The sequence below is a fragment of the Lasioglossum baleicum genome, chromosome 3 (assembly GCF_051020765.1).
Source record: "Lasioglossum baleicum chromosome 3, iyLasBale1, whole genome shotgun sequence".
Taxonomy (NCBI): domain Eukaryota; kingdom Metazoa; phylum Arthropoda; class Insecta; order Hymenoptera; family Halictidae; genus Lasioglossum; species Lasioglossum baleicum.
Genome location: NC_134931.1, coordinates 17,003,377 through 17,018,101, shown reverse-complemented (window position 1 = coordinate 17,018,101; position 14,725 = coordinate 17,003,377). Strand labels below are relative to the sequence as shown.

The following is a 14,725-nucleotide window of genomic DNA, read 5'->3' as shown; positions in this document are numbered from 1 at the left end:
ACTTTATTGTTATAATATGATTAAATATAATTAAGTCTCGAGTCTTCATTAATGAGACATTTGTTTATCCTTTCTTTCACTTAATTTTTGTAAATCTATATTTATGTTCGACGTTGCACATCTTTTGTTAGCTGGGTTTCTAAATTGGCATCAGTTAATGAAGTACGTGATGAACTCTTTGTAAATTTCATCTCGGAAAAAATGCTTCAACTATCTCGTTAGATGCAATGTATTTAACCCTATCTTGGTCCAACTCTGCGAATTTTCAGAGCGGTACAGTTTTTAGTTAATGTTCAACAAATGTTTACAACTCGTTGTGCAAAATATCTTAAGTTGGAATATCTCTCGGATGTAATATAAGTATTGCAGAAATTAATTTTTGATGTGGATGAGAAAATTTGTTTCATTTCATTGTTGCACTGTAACTCAATTATATCAAAGATATCAAATATAGAACTGAAATTCGTAGTCGCACTTGCGCATTATAACAATGACACTTTATTTAATATGTTTTGTATACATATAACGAGAAACAAAAGTTTCAATAGAAATATAAAATCGCCCGGCGGGCCGCGTGTTGGACAGGCCTGATTTAGACCCTTAATGTTGAAAATAAATAGAGAAATATCTCAGAACATTAGCCCGCTAAATGTGTTTTGTTTTCGTTAACCCTTAGCACTCGGTGATTCAGAGAGTTACCACTCTTACAAAACAATTTTCACATTCAGAATAAGGCTACGGTTATCCTGGATACGGATTAGAGTGCAGATACTTGTCCGAATGAATATGCATCCAGTAATAACCACAGCCTTACAGTTTAAATATTCTTTGCGACAAAATTCGTGTCGACCAGTGTTTTGAATTATGTACAATCTTGAGCTGTCTCCTTGCTTCCTTCAATAATAAAATATTGTTATTAAATACAGTCAATCCTCTATCGACGCAAAAAGGTCCTATACGATGGACGCAAAAAATATCTCCTCCACTGTATGTAATAATCTGATCTCGGCTCGGATATATTGGTGTGAACCACTACTAATGCGACGCGGAGAGTCGCAGTCGTCGGCACAGTTCAAAGGCCCGTGCGATTAATTGACCATGAACGTTTCGGGCAAAAGGAAGGACAGCGTATGGGAAAGCAAGCGACGCGGAGAATCGCAGTCGCTTCGGCCGCGCGCGGTCTCTCTTTACACGCTGTCCTTCTCTACGTTCGGCTCGGACTTTGAAGCTCAAAAAAATAGTGTCCCTCTACGATCGATGCAAACGAATCCCCCCGAGGCTTTTGCGTTTATAGAGGATCTACTGTATGTAAATTATATTTTTAATAGACATTGGTGACCTTGAAATCTTTTTTTCAGTAAGTTTTTCATATAATCATATTATAGTTAGCAATGATATTTAAGTATTCCAATTTAAATTTTCCATCCTGTATATCTATACAAAATACATATTGAACTATTTTATCTGAGAAATATTTATTTACAATTTATAGACCAACACATAAATATGTCTAAAAATTCTTTAGAACAAATGTACATTATAATATTCTATGTATAATTGTATAAAAATTAAATTCTAAGTATAATCAACTAGTTCTGTGAACAACACAACAAAAGTCTTTACTATGTGATTTAAGTTATTACAGAGATGTAATCGGTAGTAACATTAACAGTTTAACATTAATATTCTACATTCTGAAATAGCAGACCACTTTTCATAATGCTCATTCATGGTAATAATTATACTAATGCAAAAGAAGCAAGTGATGTCATATTTTGCAAATGCTTGTGAGAATGTAAAAAGGTACAATAATGTTCAGAATTTTAACAAACCCTTACCTAACGGCTTTCTGATGTTAAGTCGGCCAGAGTTGTGAGAATGATCCTCCTGGTCTGAGTCTGCAAGCCACCAGGACACATTCACAGGGGGTGCATATCACACACATTCCACAACACGTCTAAAGTGTTATTTGTATAGAAACATCTATTTGTTATCCAGTACAGAAAAAGTTTCGTAAGAACTATGGAGAAATTCCTGATTGCTATCACAAATCACGTATCTGATATGTTATTTTTAATTAATATTGCTCAAAGCGTTTAACAAATCTCACGAATTAACTTTTAGAATATTAACTAAAAATACAATAAGTGCAATCATACTCGTCACTTTTACTAGATTTTACATACCATTTATAATTTCAATCGATAAACTTTTTTTTCTATTTTTTTTTCATTATTTTTACGTAAACCAGAAATAAATTTGTGTTTGCCAATTTGACAGTAATAATGCCCTAAAAAAAAAGAGATTTTGTTGTTTTGCGTGTAGTGTAGTCTGTGCTATTGCTAGACTAAACTTTGCTAACTCTATTCTAAATGAGAGAAAACAAGAATTACAACAGGCAAATGTGTAAATAAGGGTGTAAACTAGATATATGTACAATGACATGAGTTTGTTTTTCAATAGTACACAAATTATAATTATAATTAAAAATGTAATACAAATTATGGCGAAAAATTGGCTATAGTAGAACAGGAGATGATCCTACATGCAAAAATTAATCGAAAATATAGAATAACATTTTCATGTATGGAGCTTCGTTGTTGAAAAAATCGGCTGTGCAAATTTATTGATTCACGTGCTTTAGGATCACATATGCTTTACTAATTGTATCTTCTATTCATTATACTTACTGTCTCAATTCATAATAAAAATATTCTACGTTTCTCATTTTTTACCAGCAGAATCATTTTCTTTTTATTTGTATAATTAACTAATTTGCTAATATGATCTGAAAGATTGTGATATTCTGCACAAAAAAATTGAAAATATAATAAATATATATATATATATATACAATATATATATATATATATTATTAATGCAGTACTCTTTTTATACTTTTTAACTAGTATTTCTTTGAACTTATTTATTATTATTTTTCATGTGTTTTAGTGTCCTCAAATTACCAGATTGCATAAAATTGTTACAGAAAACAAATAATATCATATAGTTTATAATGTTTATGAACACTACCATATCTGAAGACAATCAGTAATGGATAGATACATGAGATAAAAAATAGTGATATATTTGCAACATTGATTTAATCACGAACGAAGCATACTATATAATAAAAGTTTTCCTATATACATTTTCGATTTTTTTTTGCGTAGAATTATTTCCTTACAATTTCTATATATATTGCTTTTCATTAATACCCTACAGTCTACGGTTTAATTATTTTAGAAACTTTCCATTACCATAATTTTGTAATATATTATTAATTTATGTACATAAATAATGTTAATATTGTAATCTCAATTTTTATTGATTACAAATCCTGAAAATACCTCGACAATATTAGACTATTTGCAAATATACAACTATTTAATAATAACAGGTCTCTGATCATATTTTAACGTTTTGTAGAGTTGTGTATGCACATAAATTTATTGCGCATATTTATACACACATACAGGGTGAACATTATAAAGCGTTACAGACGAATATCTCCAAAAATATTGATTATATGCAAAAATGTTTCAGATAAAAGTTGTTCAGTACCGAGGGGGGCACCATGCGGTGGGGCTTTTATTTTTACCGGTGAACACTCCAAGGTGAGGTGAAGGTCAACTTTCTTTTTTTAAATGGTATGTCCTATTTTTTATACCATAGATCGATAGAGTATCAAATTCTGAGTATAAAAGTGTTGACCTTCATATGTCCTAAACCTAATAGTTAACGAGATATTATCCAAAGAAGAAAGAAAATTGTTTCGATAATATCTCGTTAACTATTAGATTTAGGACATTCGGAGGTCAATACATTTTTACTCAGAATTCGATAGTCTATCGATTCATGATACAGAAAGTAGGTCTTTATACTTAAAAAAATCAAGGTGACCTTCACCTCACCTTGGAGTGTCCACCGGTAAAAATAAAAGCTACACCGCATGATGTCTCCCTCGGTACTGAACAACTTTCATCTCAAACATTTTTGCGTATAATCAATATTTTTGGAGATATTCGTCTGTAACGCTGTATAATGCTCACCCTGTATATGTTATACACAATATAATATAAATATGTATATATATGATATAATAATTTATATAATATATATTTATATATGTATATTATAAGGAAAAAAATAATTTTAATTTTGTTTATAACTTGTAGAAGTAGAAACATGTAATAAAATTTACCTTGTACCAATGTCTTAGTTCCATAATAAAATATGAAATCTTTATTATGAATAGGAGGGTAATGCTAGTACTGTTACATGCCATAAAAATCTAATGACATGATAGAATAAAATTACTTTGATACATGCCTGTTTACACTAATATGGCTATATTGTTAGAGAAAGTAGATATGTGAAAAGATAAATATTTCATATTATATATATAGACTACTATTATGTCGGTTTTACTTCAACTTTCATGGATAAATTACTTCAAATATTACGAATGAAATATGAATATTATATTTACAAGATATTTAGTGATTTGTTAATATTCTTTTTACACACATTTTGAACTACATACTTATAAATGTATCTTGTTATTAAGCAATTTATGTTATAGTGTTATCTATTTGTATTAAATATAAAAATTTATGAAATGACGATCGTTACCTCTTAAAGTTGATTATAACATTTTGAATTATAAGAAGAAAAACTTGTATCTCTTATATCTAATCCGAATATGTAATTATTGGTGGCCTGTGTTAAACAAAATAACTAAGTACAAATTCTGGTGCCATTTAAAACTACATAAATACTTTGCATTCATTTCTGACGCAAATTATAGTAGGATTGATCATTTAACATACCTGAATTTAATTCCCTCACAAGCGTCGACATGGCATTAGTAACACTGTCAGCAGCTACCAACAAGTCATTGCGCAAAGATCGGCCCAAGCTATTATTCGCACTGCTGGAACCACTTCCTGGTAAGCTGTTTGTCCTGAACGCAGACCTGATATCGAAAATCTCTGTTTTCTTTGCACAAAGCGAGTTTTAAATAAAAGAACTAAATTAGGATTGTATCATTCCACACTTATTGTGCAAGCATCTATCGTCAAACATTTGCTCCTCCTTGTATAAAATTGCCTTGTAATTAAGTAATAAAATATATGTAAATGAAACTTTCAAACTAGCAATATACTGTCACACGCATGCAGAATGATGTGAAAATAGTATAATAATTTCAAATGGTGATATTTTTTGTCTTATTTTTGTATTATTACAGTTATCTATGTATATACAGCTACAATATACACATACATATTGTAGTATGTACTTTATTTCTTGCTCATGAAAGTAGTACCAGAGAAGCGTATATTTGTAAAAATTTTATAGAAATTCGAATTTTATTCTTTGCAAACTTAAAAGCACTATATGAGATACTAACATATCTTGGTGTTTTTAATTTAATAAATGTATCGCATAGATTTCTATAGAAATATACCGATTTTTGTCACTGATATCAGCTACAGATGACATTTCTGGATTTGATGTACATGTTTATTACGCATGTATGTAGATAAATCGCATATAACTTGTATACCTGTCACATTCACCAAAAAAATAGCAGTCTTTATTGTATCAGTGCATTATATACAACTGATGCTAATCGAATAGTTCTTTAATATTTGATATAAATGTTCTAAAAATGTAGGTATATTAAATTATAATAAGACATTAATAATATATCGTAACTAATACACACAAACTTAATTTAACAAAACTAAGAGAATGTGTATGCAATAATTATACAATATGATTCTATGTGTATAAAGAAAAATATAACAACATTTTAAAAGTGTACAATAAAATTTGATAACATACTATGTAAAGTACATTGATACCGTCTCTGCTTCGTTTTATACAATATACATGCCTGTAACTAATATGTATGTCAATAACATAAAACTATAAAAATATAATAGAGAACGAAAGCGTCATAAAATAGCATAAAGCAACATTGTTTAAATAAACTGCATCTTTATAACGAAAGTTAAAAGTAAAATTCACAGCGTCATCAATAATAGGAATGTTTCAAAACATGAAAATTCTCTTATATTTACACAGTACCAAAATTATTTCTGTTACTAGTTAAACAAAAATACATACGCTTTAACATTTACATGCAACAATCAAATGTGTGATTACGGTGCTAATTATTCAACAGTGTGCAGCCTATGGATTCATTGTAACTAGCACTGTTTATAATAGAAGAAATCAATTTTTTAATATGTCTGTATAGAGAAAAATATACAAATAAAATATATGTATAATCAGCAAGTAGATGCATCTTTTGCCATCCGATAAATAGGCTCAGACAAGAGTATCTATTTTGCATTTGATTTCTTCTAAAAAATTTCGACATAAAGTTCGTACAACTGAAATGATTCAGTAATTGAATTACTTAAGAATTAAGTAACAGTGACTATTTCGAATATGGCATACAGTGCATAGCGAATGTAAAATATACAGTAGGATGATATCCTTATTTTAGATAATGTAAAAGCCGATAATGTTAATATTGATGACATTATCACTTACTCAATTAAGTACATTACAAATCTTTGTACAAATTATTTGTATATTAAATGACTAATATATTCATCGACAGAGACTGTTGATCAAAATGATTGGTGAAACATATCCGAGACTTGTTTGGACATTTCCGAACGTAAGTTCTAATCGTAAATATCATTAAGCATCAATTACCAATGATATTTTACTAGAACGATTCACATTTGATAATAATAAAACAATATTTTATACAAAGATTGTTATTTGCAATACGATTTGTTTTATATTTGTCTGCCCTGAACTATTTTTTAATTTATTTGTAGCATAGATTTTCTACATGCCTGCCTACCTTACATCACCTCCAACACATGACAAGTTATCTGGAATAGGATTTTGTATTGTTCCAAGCATAGCGTTACTGGGTACGTTAGCCACTGATGTCGTTGGAACAGGGTTTTGATAGCTTTGAGACATCTGTTGTTGGCACTGCGATTGTTGTTGCTGCTGCTGAGGAGTCGTAGATAATGGACCACCTGGTGTTGGCGGTGCTGATCTACTACTTGGAACAGCACCTGGTGGTAAAGGGGGTGATTTCGTACTGCGTGGTGAACTATTTGGTGTCGATCTTGGAGATGCCTGATGATTCTATAATAATTGATAACTTCAAATGTTGCATCGAAATTACAGGACATTGGTGTATAAAAAGATATTGTTATATTGGGGTAAACTTTTCCTTGCATATCCAGAAATTTTTGCCTTTACTCCTATAAATTTTTGTCTTTTTCTTATGTCATCCAGTACAAATATGTTTCTTCTATCGATCGTATTTGCAGTTAATAAATGTTAAATGCTTTCGGCGCAACGGTTCGATCGTTTATTACTAATTACGAAGCAATTGTGCTAATTATCAAACAAAATCAACGTTTCGATCCTAGTTTGGATCCTTTTCAAGATTTATTTGAATCGTGTCTGAAAAAAACATGTTATAATAATTTTAAAAACTATTAAATGATTGAAGGAATATTGTTCATAAAAACTTAAAATTTATTTTCCCCAAAGCAAGTGAGTGAGTTTTATGAACAATATTCCTTATATTCAATCATTTAATAGTTTTTGAAATTATTATAACATATTTACTTTACAGACGCGATTCAAATAAATGTTGAAAAGGATCGAAACGTTGATTTTGTTTGATAATTAGCAAAATTGCTTCATAATTAGTAATAAACGTTCGAACCGTTGCGCCGAAAACATTTAACATTTGTTATCCGGTACATGTGGACCAGAAGATGTGCGAAATCCAAGTTTCGATCCTGGAGGATCAATGGTTCAAAAGTTATAAATGTTTAAAATTGAGCGATTTTCAGCGTTTTTGATAGGTTAGATGTGATAAGATCTGATGTTGATCACGTAGGTTCCGAAGCCAGCCCTCTCCGCCCCCACCCGCGTGCTTGGATTTCTCACATCTTCTCGTCCAAATCTACTGGATAATATAGGAAGAAGGAAAAAATGTCTGGTTACGCAAGGAAAAGAGCAGCCTTATATTGTATTGAGGATAATACCTTTAACATTTTCATTAAACCTTCTAGTTGTACCATTAATTGTCTTCTAGAATCTTGTAAGGTGGCTAAGTGAGTTTCCAACTCGTCTTTCTTTTGCCTCAACGCCCTCAATTCTGACATTAGCGCAGGATTTTCTAAGCCAGCAGCTTCTATCTCTTGCTGTCTCCTACAGTTGGATTTCATATTCGTGTGAGAAACACTGTTAGAATATTCTATTTCATTAATTTTAAGCTGAAGCGTGAATGTATTATAGATGTGGTGTTTTGTGTATGAATCTAATGAATATATTAGTGGAAATGTCTTGTGACACACGCTTTCATATGATGTGAAACGATATGTAGTATATACAATATATAATATATAATATAAAAACGGCGTTACTTCTTCCTCTTCCATTTTTACTTAATATTTGTTACTTTATTACAAGAAAAACGACGTTTAGTAATAGGGTGAACGTGAACATCCTGTATATGTGGTATCTCACAAGGGGTGAAAGTTGTAATTGTAAGTTTTCTTGTAATGTCTTCAGCACTAATATGCACACTATGCAACCAAGGTAGTAAAGCAAAACAGAACGTTTATAACATGCATGATCCTAGGATGGTTCGACAGGATGATCTGAGGTTTAGGCTTGATATAAAGGAAATAAACGACACAGGTATACCTTAACCTTGCAATCTCGCGCATTATTTCCTTGTTCTTTGCTTCTAATTGCGATATAAGTTCGCGTTGTGCTCTCGAGGCATCTAAAGACACCAAATTAGCGTCAGACGGCGCCCTACCCTGGAACGTAATAATTTTTAAGGTAAGAATGTATCTATACACATAACAATGCTTACATTACATTCAAAATTTGTATACTTACTGCTTGCTCAGCTTGCGACATTCTGGATGAGGCTCGTGGCTGTCAATATAGTTGAGATGTTACAAGTAATGAAACAATGTGGCAATTTAGCAGTGTTAATCACACTGTTCTAATTTATTAGCGATATAGAATTTCGCTTTACTTTCATTCTGTATGCTAAATCTTGAGCGACACAGAATTCATCCAAATTATCGTGTAGTTCAACCCAATATAATTTTTTCAGTAGAATTATTTATTACTTGAATATAAAAATGAGTCATTTAGTATTTTCAAATATTAATCCCTTGCCGTACAATTTTCTTTACAGTGACAGTGATTTATCCCCAAAAATGTCGTAGAAGGGAAAAGAAAATTTATATTCTTTAATTAATTACAAACGAATCAAATTTTAGTTCATCTAAAAATAAACGCGTAACATCCATATTTGTTAGACTTCGTTAAAATCATCATGACAAGTCTAACTCGTTAAAATTCGGCAAGCATACAAAATGTAAGATAAAGATTTTTCATATTACGTTGAAAAAAAAGGTAAGTTGATATCTTACCATGGTTCTAGCTTCCTGAGCCAACCTTTGTGCGTATCGTGCTATTAATTTATGTTCATCATCCAGTCTCGAACTATCCATACTGTATAGTACCCAAGTAAAAAAAAATAAATAAAATATGACTTCTTATATGGATGTTTAGCAACAATTAATATGCAGATCAGGTAGGCATAAGTTCTCACCTCCTTAAGGTAGAACGGCTATCCATTGATCCAGAATCAAAAGGAGCCATAAAACCAGGGTCTGGAAAACCGTTGTGAGATGGTAGAGGCGATGGTGGGCTGTAACGCAGAGAATTTATTTCAATGGATAATCACGGTCTTAGAATAAAATGTGCTAATCGTTTATTTATTATAGTTTGAACACTTACACGATATGGGATAAATCTAAAGTCTTTTCAGGTTGTTCAGGAAATCGTGGTAAACTGTTCTTTCCTTTCTCAGGTACGCATCTGAAGCTTTTCCGCAGGGAATGTCCAATTTGCTTGCTCGGCGATTTCTGTACGAAAATATAAAAGTCAATGTAATCATGTGAAAAAAGTACACTGTCTCTGAAAAAAGATTCGGAACTCGAACTTTAGTAAACGTACAAAACTGCTGTATTCTCTCGTCTCGTGATCATTATTATGTGTTCCAGAAACTTTGCCTCGCCAAAAACAGTCTTGACAAAGCTGATAAGAGTGACATTTCTGACACCTGTATCGGAAGCCGGTGAAGTTCTCTTTGTGACACACGTCGCACATGACGGGATGAGCCACTGAAAGTCGTAAGGTTACAGATTCAGTTTTTAGCGATGTGTACTGTACAACATTTTCAAATCAATGAAAGAAATCAATAATTTAGCGAAGTTTTTGTGATTTTAAATTAATTAATACGATAACTCAATCATTATATGTTTTTCTCATCTGGATGAGTACGAGATATGGTACGAGGGTCGTGTTTTAATATTTTGTTCAAGATTGTCTATCTATTTCGAATGTATGCATGTCATTTTTTCTGTTGTATGTCATTGCCAACGTGATTATATGTGTATCTATCTATGAATAATGATATGACCTTCGACTGATCCTGAACTCTAATTTATATTTACTCTTGAAGCAAGGTTAGGTCCGCTCTTAGTGTGCGACCGACCTGCCCTCTTCACAAAGGTAAGGTTTGCTCCCGATTTGGCATGGAAATGCGCCTGCAAACTTTTCACTCGAATACCGAGCCTAATGCAGAAACAGAAGGGGCGGAATTTGTAGGAAAGTTTTTGTGACAAATTCGTAGCAAATCGAGAGCTGATTGCTTACTGGGAATGATCGAGAGTTACTAATGGTAAACTGTCTGATGTTGTACAGTGCCATTGTTGGTCGTTACTGGACGTCCATCTTCTATTTTCTGGGTGTGTTGCTTAAATAGCTAAAGTAGCTAAATGATGGAGTTGGGTGGAGCCTATATTATCCAATGGATTGTTAATGCAAAGTTCGATGTGCGAGTTCATCGCATTAATTATATGATTCGAAGAGCGTTGGCTGCTCGAAAGCGAGAGTAAATAATAATCTTTAACCCTTAGCACTCGAATGATGACTCTGAGAGAGAGAGCCACTAAAAATTGCTGTACCATTATTTAAAATATTGTTTACATTATTAAATTGTCGGTATCTATTCAACTATTACACATGTAGGTATTTTAGGAGGTATTAAACCAATTTCATATCCATAAAATTTAAAAAATCATAAGGAATGGGAATATTCTAGGTCGGAAGAAATGTTTAATTTTCAAGTTAACATATAGCTCCGAGTGCATACGGTTAAATATTATAATTAAATGAATGAAATCATATACTAGAATTAAGCAACGTTTTTGTGAATTTTAGGACGAAAGGCTGGGAACGTTGCGGACCGCAAAGGGTTAAAGTCATGCAATAATTTGTGTTCATGACGGTATGAATACTTTTCAAGGCACATGTACTGCATAAAAAATCGAAAAATTTCTTATGACCTTAGCCCACGTACGTCAACACTTTCCCTGAAACTGTAAAGTAAATATTATTTATCATATCATGAAAGTATACCAAGAGCTCTTTTAACATATTCAAAAGATTTTCATTTATTACAAGAAAGAAATCACAAGATCTCGGAGATATCCGCAGAAAACGAGCACATTGAATTCTGCCCATAAGTGTGCGTCTATGGCACACACACACAAGCATAGCTGACACTGGCGACACTGGTTTGGTTTGGATTAAGTGTTCTGGAGAAGGGATGCAGGGGAAGAGAGGCGAAGCCACTTGTTTGTTTGTAACAGATGCGGACTTATAGGCAGAAATGGCAGAATCCAATGTGTGCTAGTAAGAAATTTTTCTGCAATTTGCAAGATGATTAGAGTGACGCATAACAGGTGCTAACAGCTCGAGGGAGCAATTCGAAAGTCTTACCAAGAAAGAAAGAAGAAATCGTAGGAACTCACCAGTTTCGACAGCAGCCATTCTATGGTACAGTGGAAGCCAGATTAATAAATTTGGTCCAGGGTCGGACATGAGCGTATCCAAAAAATCGTTCACCGTGACTTTCAAATTCTAAAACACAGTGTAATTATGTTAATAATGTCTAGCGTTTATTCGCACGATCTCGGACAGAACGTGTTTAATCATGATTATGAATCTGGTCGTTGCAGAGTCGATTTGCGTGCATATTTAACACGAAAAATAGCGTACTATGTATAGTGGCGAGCATATAAGTCAGGCATGCACAACTGGACGACTTGGGAGCTGGCTGGCACACGTAGGGTGGGGAGAACTGCAACAGTGTGAGTGTGAACTTGTGCTACACTCCATTCTTAGTGGGTTCCCCTTCCATACGTCCGAGCTGAGCTCGTCCGTCTTGGCTCGTGAGCTGGTAAGCGGCTCACGAGCCGCTCTTGGAGCTACAAGTTGTGCATGCCTGATATAAGTGGAGAAATGTGAAGTGGTCGATTTACTTGAGCGTAATAATTAGTCCTTAGCACTCGAATGGTGACTCAGAGTCGCCACTAAAAATTGCTGTACCGTTATTCAAAATATTGTTTACATTACCAAACATGCTGGTATCTAAACAATTATTAATCTACGAACTAATAAACGAAAAGAAATTATATAGAATGGAATTATTGTAGGTCGGAAGAAACGTTTAATGTTCAAGTAAAAATATCTCCCAGTGCAAAGGGTTAAATTACGGATTTTATGCATTTAAGGCAAAAATGAATGGTTGCAATTTAAAAATATAGAGCGGCTGAAATAATTTATGAACATCGATATCACATTTTTGAGAAATGAAGAGAATGAATGAATGAATCAATCAAGAAAGAATGAAACGTGTATCAGACTCCTGTCTCTTGCAATCGATGCAGAAAATGTTCGTTTTGCATAAAAATCTGCAGTCTAGTAATAATATTTCAAATTTTAATTCGAATCGTTTTCTCAGAGATACTATGAAATGAAAAGTTCGTAAATGCAAAGGGTAAACGTGAAGTAGTTTCTATAAATGTCCAAGCTCTGAAATGACGCACTAACTTTTCCAATATCTGAACCAGATTTATAATTATACTCATCTATAGAGTGCCTATAAAATAACCAGAACGCCTAATAGTACATCATAACCACTCTAAAAGATTTGATGAGCTATCCAGTGTATGTACGTACACGAAAAATAATTAGATTCGAATTACAAAATAAAATATGGAACAAGAATATTTTCTACAGATTTGTAATATTCTGTCGCATAATGTGTTCTTGCAATCAAAAAATTAATACAATTGGGCACGTTTTACTTACGTACCGAAACAATGCATATACAGGGTGTTCCAAAAATGTTGTATCTCCTTAAAAGGGGCGATCTTTGAGGTCATTTGAAGTAACTTTTTCCTTTTTCGTTTCTTTTTCGTGTTAAGGAGTTATTAACGAAAAACATGCATAAATCAGAGCGCGGCTATCCGTCCGCTGTTGCCGCGCCCTGATTGGTCCGTGGGTGTTCCTTAATAACTCCTTAACAAAACCGCGGAGCCCATTTTTGCAAAGAAAAAAGGTACTTCAAACGACCTCAGCAATCAACCCTTTCAAGGAAGTACTTTTTGGAACACCCTGTATTACTTGTAAAGTAAAACGAAAATAAATACTCAGAATCGTGGGAAACATGCTTCGATTATTTTTACAAAACTTTTCTTCCATAATTCCATTTTTACCGTTTCCGATGTGCAATTCGAGGAAAACTAGACGTTGATAATGTGGCTGATTATAAAAAGACAATAACGAATCGGATGGGATTTGTAGATTTATTGTCGCGTATGCAGTATGTAAATACTATCTAGGATGAAATACTTACTTGAGGAAATATTGCATTTGAAAGACCCTCGGTGTATCCGAACGACGGTGTCTCGTAAACCGCTGCCGTTAACGCTAACACTTCCTTCAAATATTCGACAAACCTCCAGTGGATCATGTGTCCGTTACTGTCCGATATTTGTGAATATATATCTGCGCGACAGATGGTCTAAATTAATAATATAGTTTTGAGATCGCTGAAAATTTACTAAACACAAAGTTACATAACTTACATCGAAACTTGTCCATCAGCTTCCCAGCGCATAATGTAGCTAGAGCAACTTTTACCGAGAACACGGATATTTTGTTGTTTTCCCTGTGAAACGGTAGTAATTATTTATTTCCGAGGAACAATCAGCAGATTTCTCGTGGCCAATAAGTTACCGAACAATTATAAAGCTCTCACGAATAATTTGTCAAACAAGGAGAAGAATCTTGATTATTTTATCACGTTGCAATGTATATTTTTATATGCACCTCTTCTTATATGTTACAGGTACAAAGTTATTATTTGACTGCGGATCTGTATGCAGTTATGGCTCCTAAAAATTTTCAGAAAATGGTAGAATACAAAATTCGACAGAGTTTGAAAACTGAAAATAAGATTTTATTTGATATTCCACTTTTTTTTCTTAAAGTTCATCTACAAAAATTGAAAATTGTATAAACATCCGCAGTCTTGTTATTATGATTACAATGTTTTGTTAATTAAAGTCTTGTTAGTTAAATTAATTTGTCAGTTAGTTGATTTAGCTTTGAACCATGTCACACACTTATTTATTTTGTATCAGTTTGCTACGCTTGCAGGGACTTTTAGCTGAAACAAAGATAGATCACAAACCGTAACTATCGATTTCTAGCTAATTATCTGCGG

General features: G+C 32.8%; 1 protein-coding gene across 8 annotated transcripts in view; it reads right to left on the bottom strand.

Moving 5' to 3' along the window:
* LOC143207335 (dystrobrevin beta-like) overlaps positions 1-14,725 on the bottom strand; it is a 31,924-nt gene that overhangs the window by 3,247 nt on the left and 13,952 nt on the right. Inside the window, exons 4-16 of one of the 8 annotated variants that reach the window (XM_076420699.1) lie at positions 14,085-14,167; positions 13,853-14,004; positions 11,964-12,072; positions 10,102-10,268; positions 9,883-10,010; positions 9,695-9,793; positions 9,513-9,594; positions 8,968-9,006; positions 8,767-8,885; positions 8,103-8,268; positions 6,890-7,185; positions 4,833-4,978; positions 1,839-1,898 (exon numbers count right to left, since the gene is read on the bottom strand). In XM_076420699.1, the coding sequence (XP_076276814.1) occupies positions 1,839-1,898; positions 4,833-4,978; positions 6,890-7,185; positions 8,103-8,268; positions 8,767-8,885; positions 8,968-9,006; positions 9,513-9,594; positions 9,695-9,793; positions 9,883-10,010; positions 10,102-10,268; positions 11,964-12,072; positions 13,853-14,004; positions 14,085-14,167 (1,646 nt within the window). Of the gene's footprint in view, positions 1-1,838; positions 1,899-4,021; positions 4,723-4,832; positions 4,979-6,889; positions 7,186-8,102; positions 8,269-8,766; positions 8,886-8,967; positions 9,007-9,512; positions 9,595-9,694; positions 9,794-9,882; positions 10,011-10,101; positions 10,269-11,963; positions 12,073-13,852; positions 14,021-14,084; positions 14,168-14,725 lie in introns of those variants that run through there. The other 7 variants (XM_076420700.1, XM_076420701.1, XM_076420706.1 and 4 more) reach the window with 7 other exon arrangements.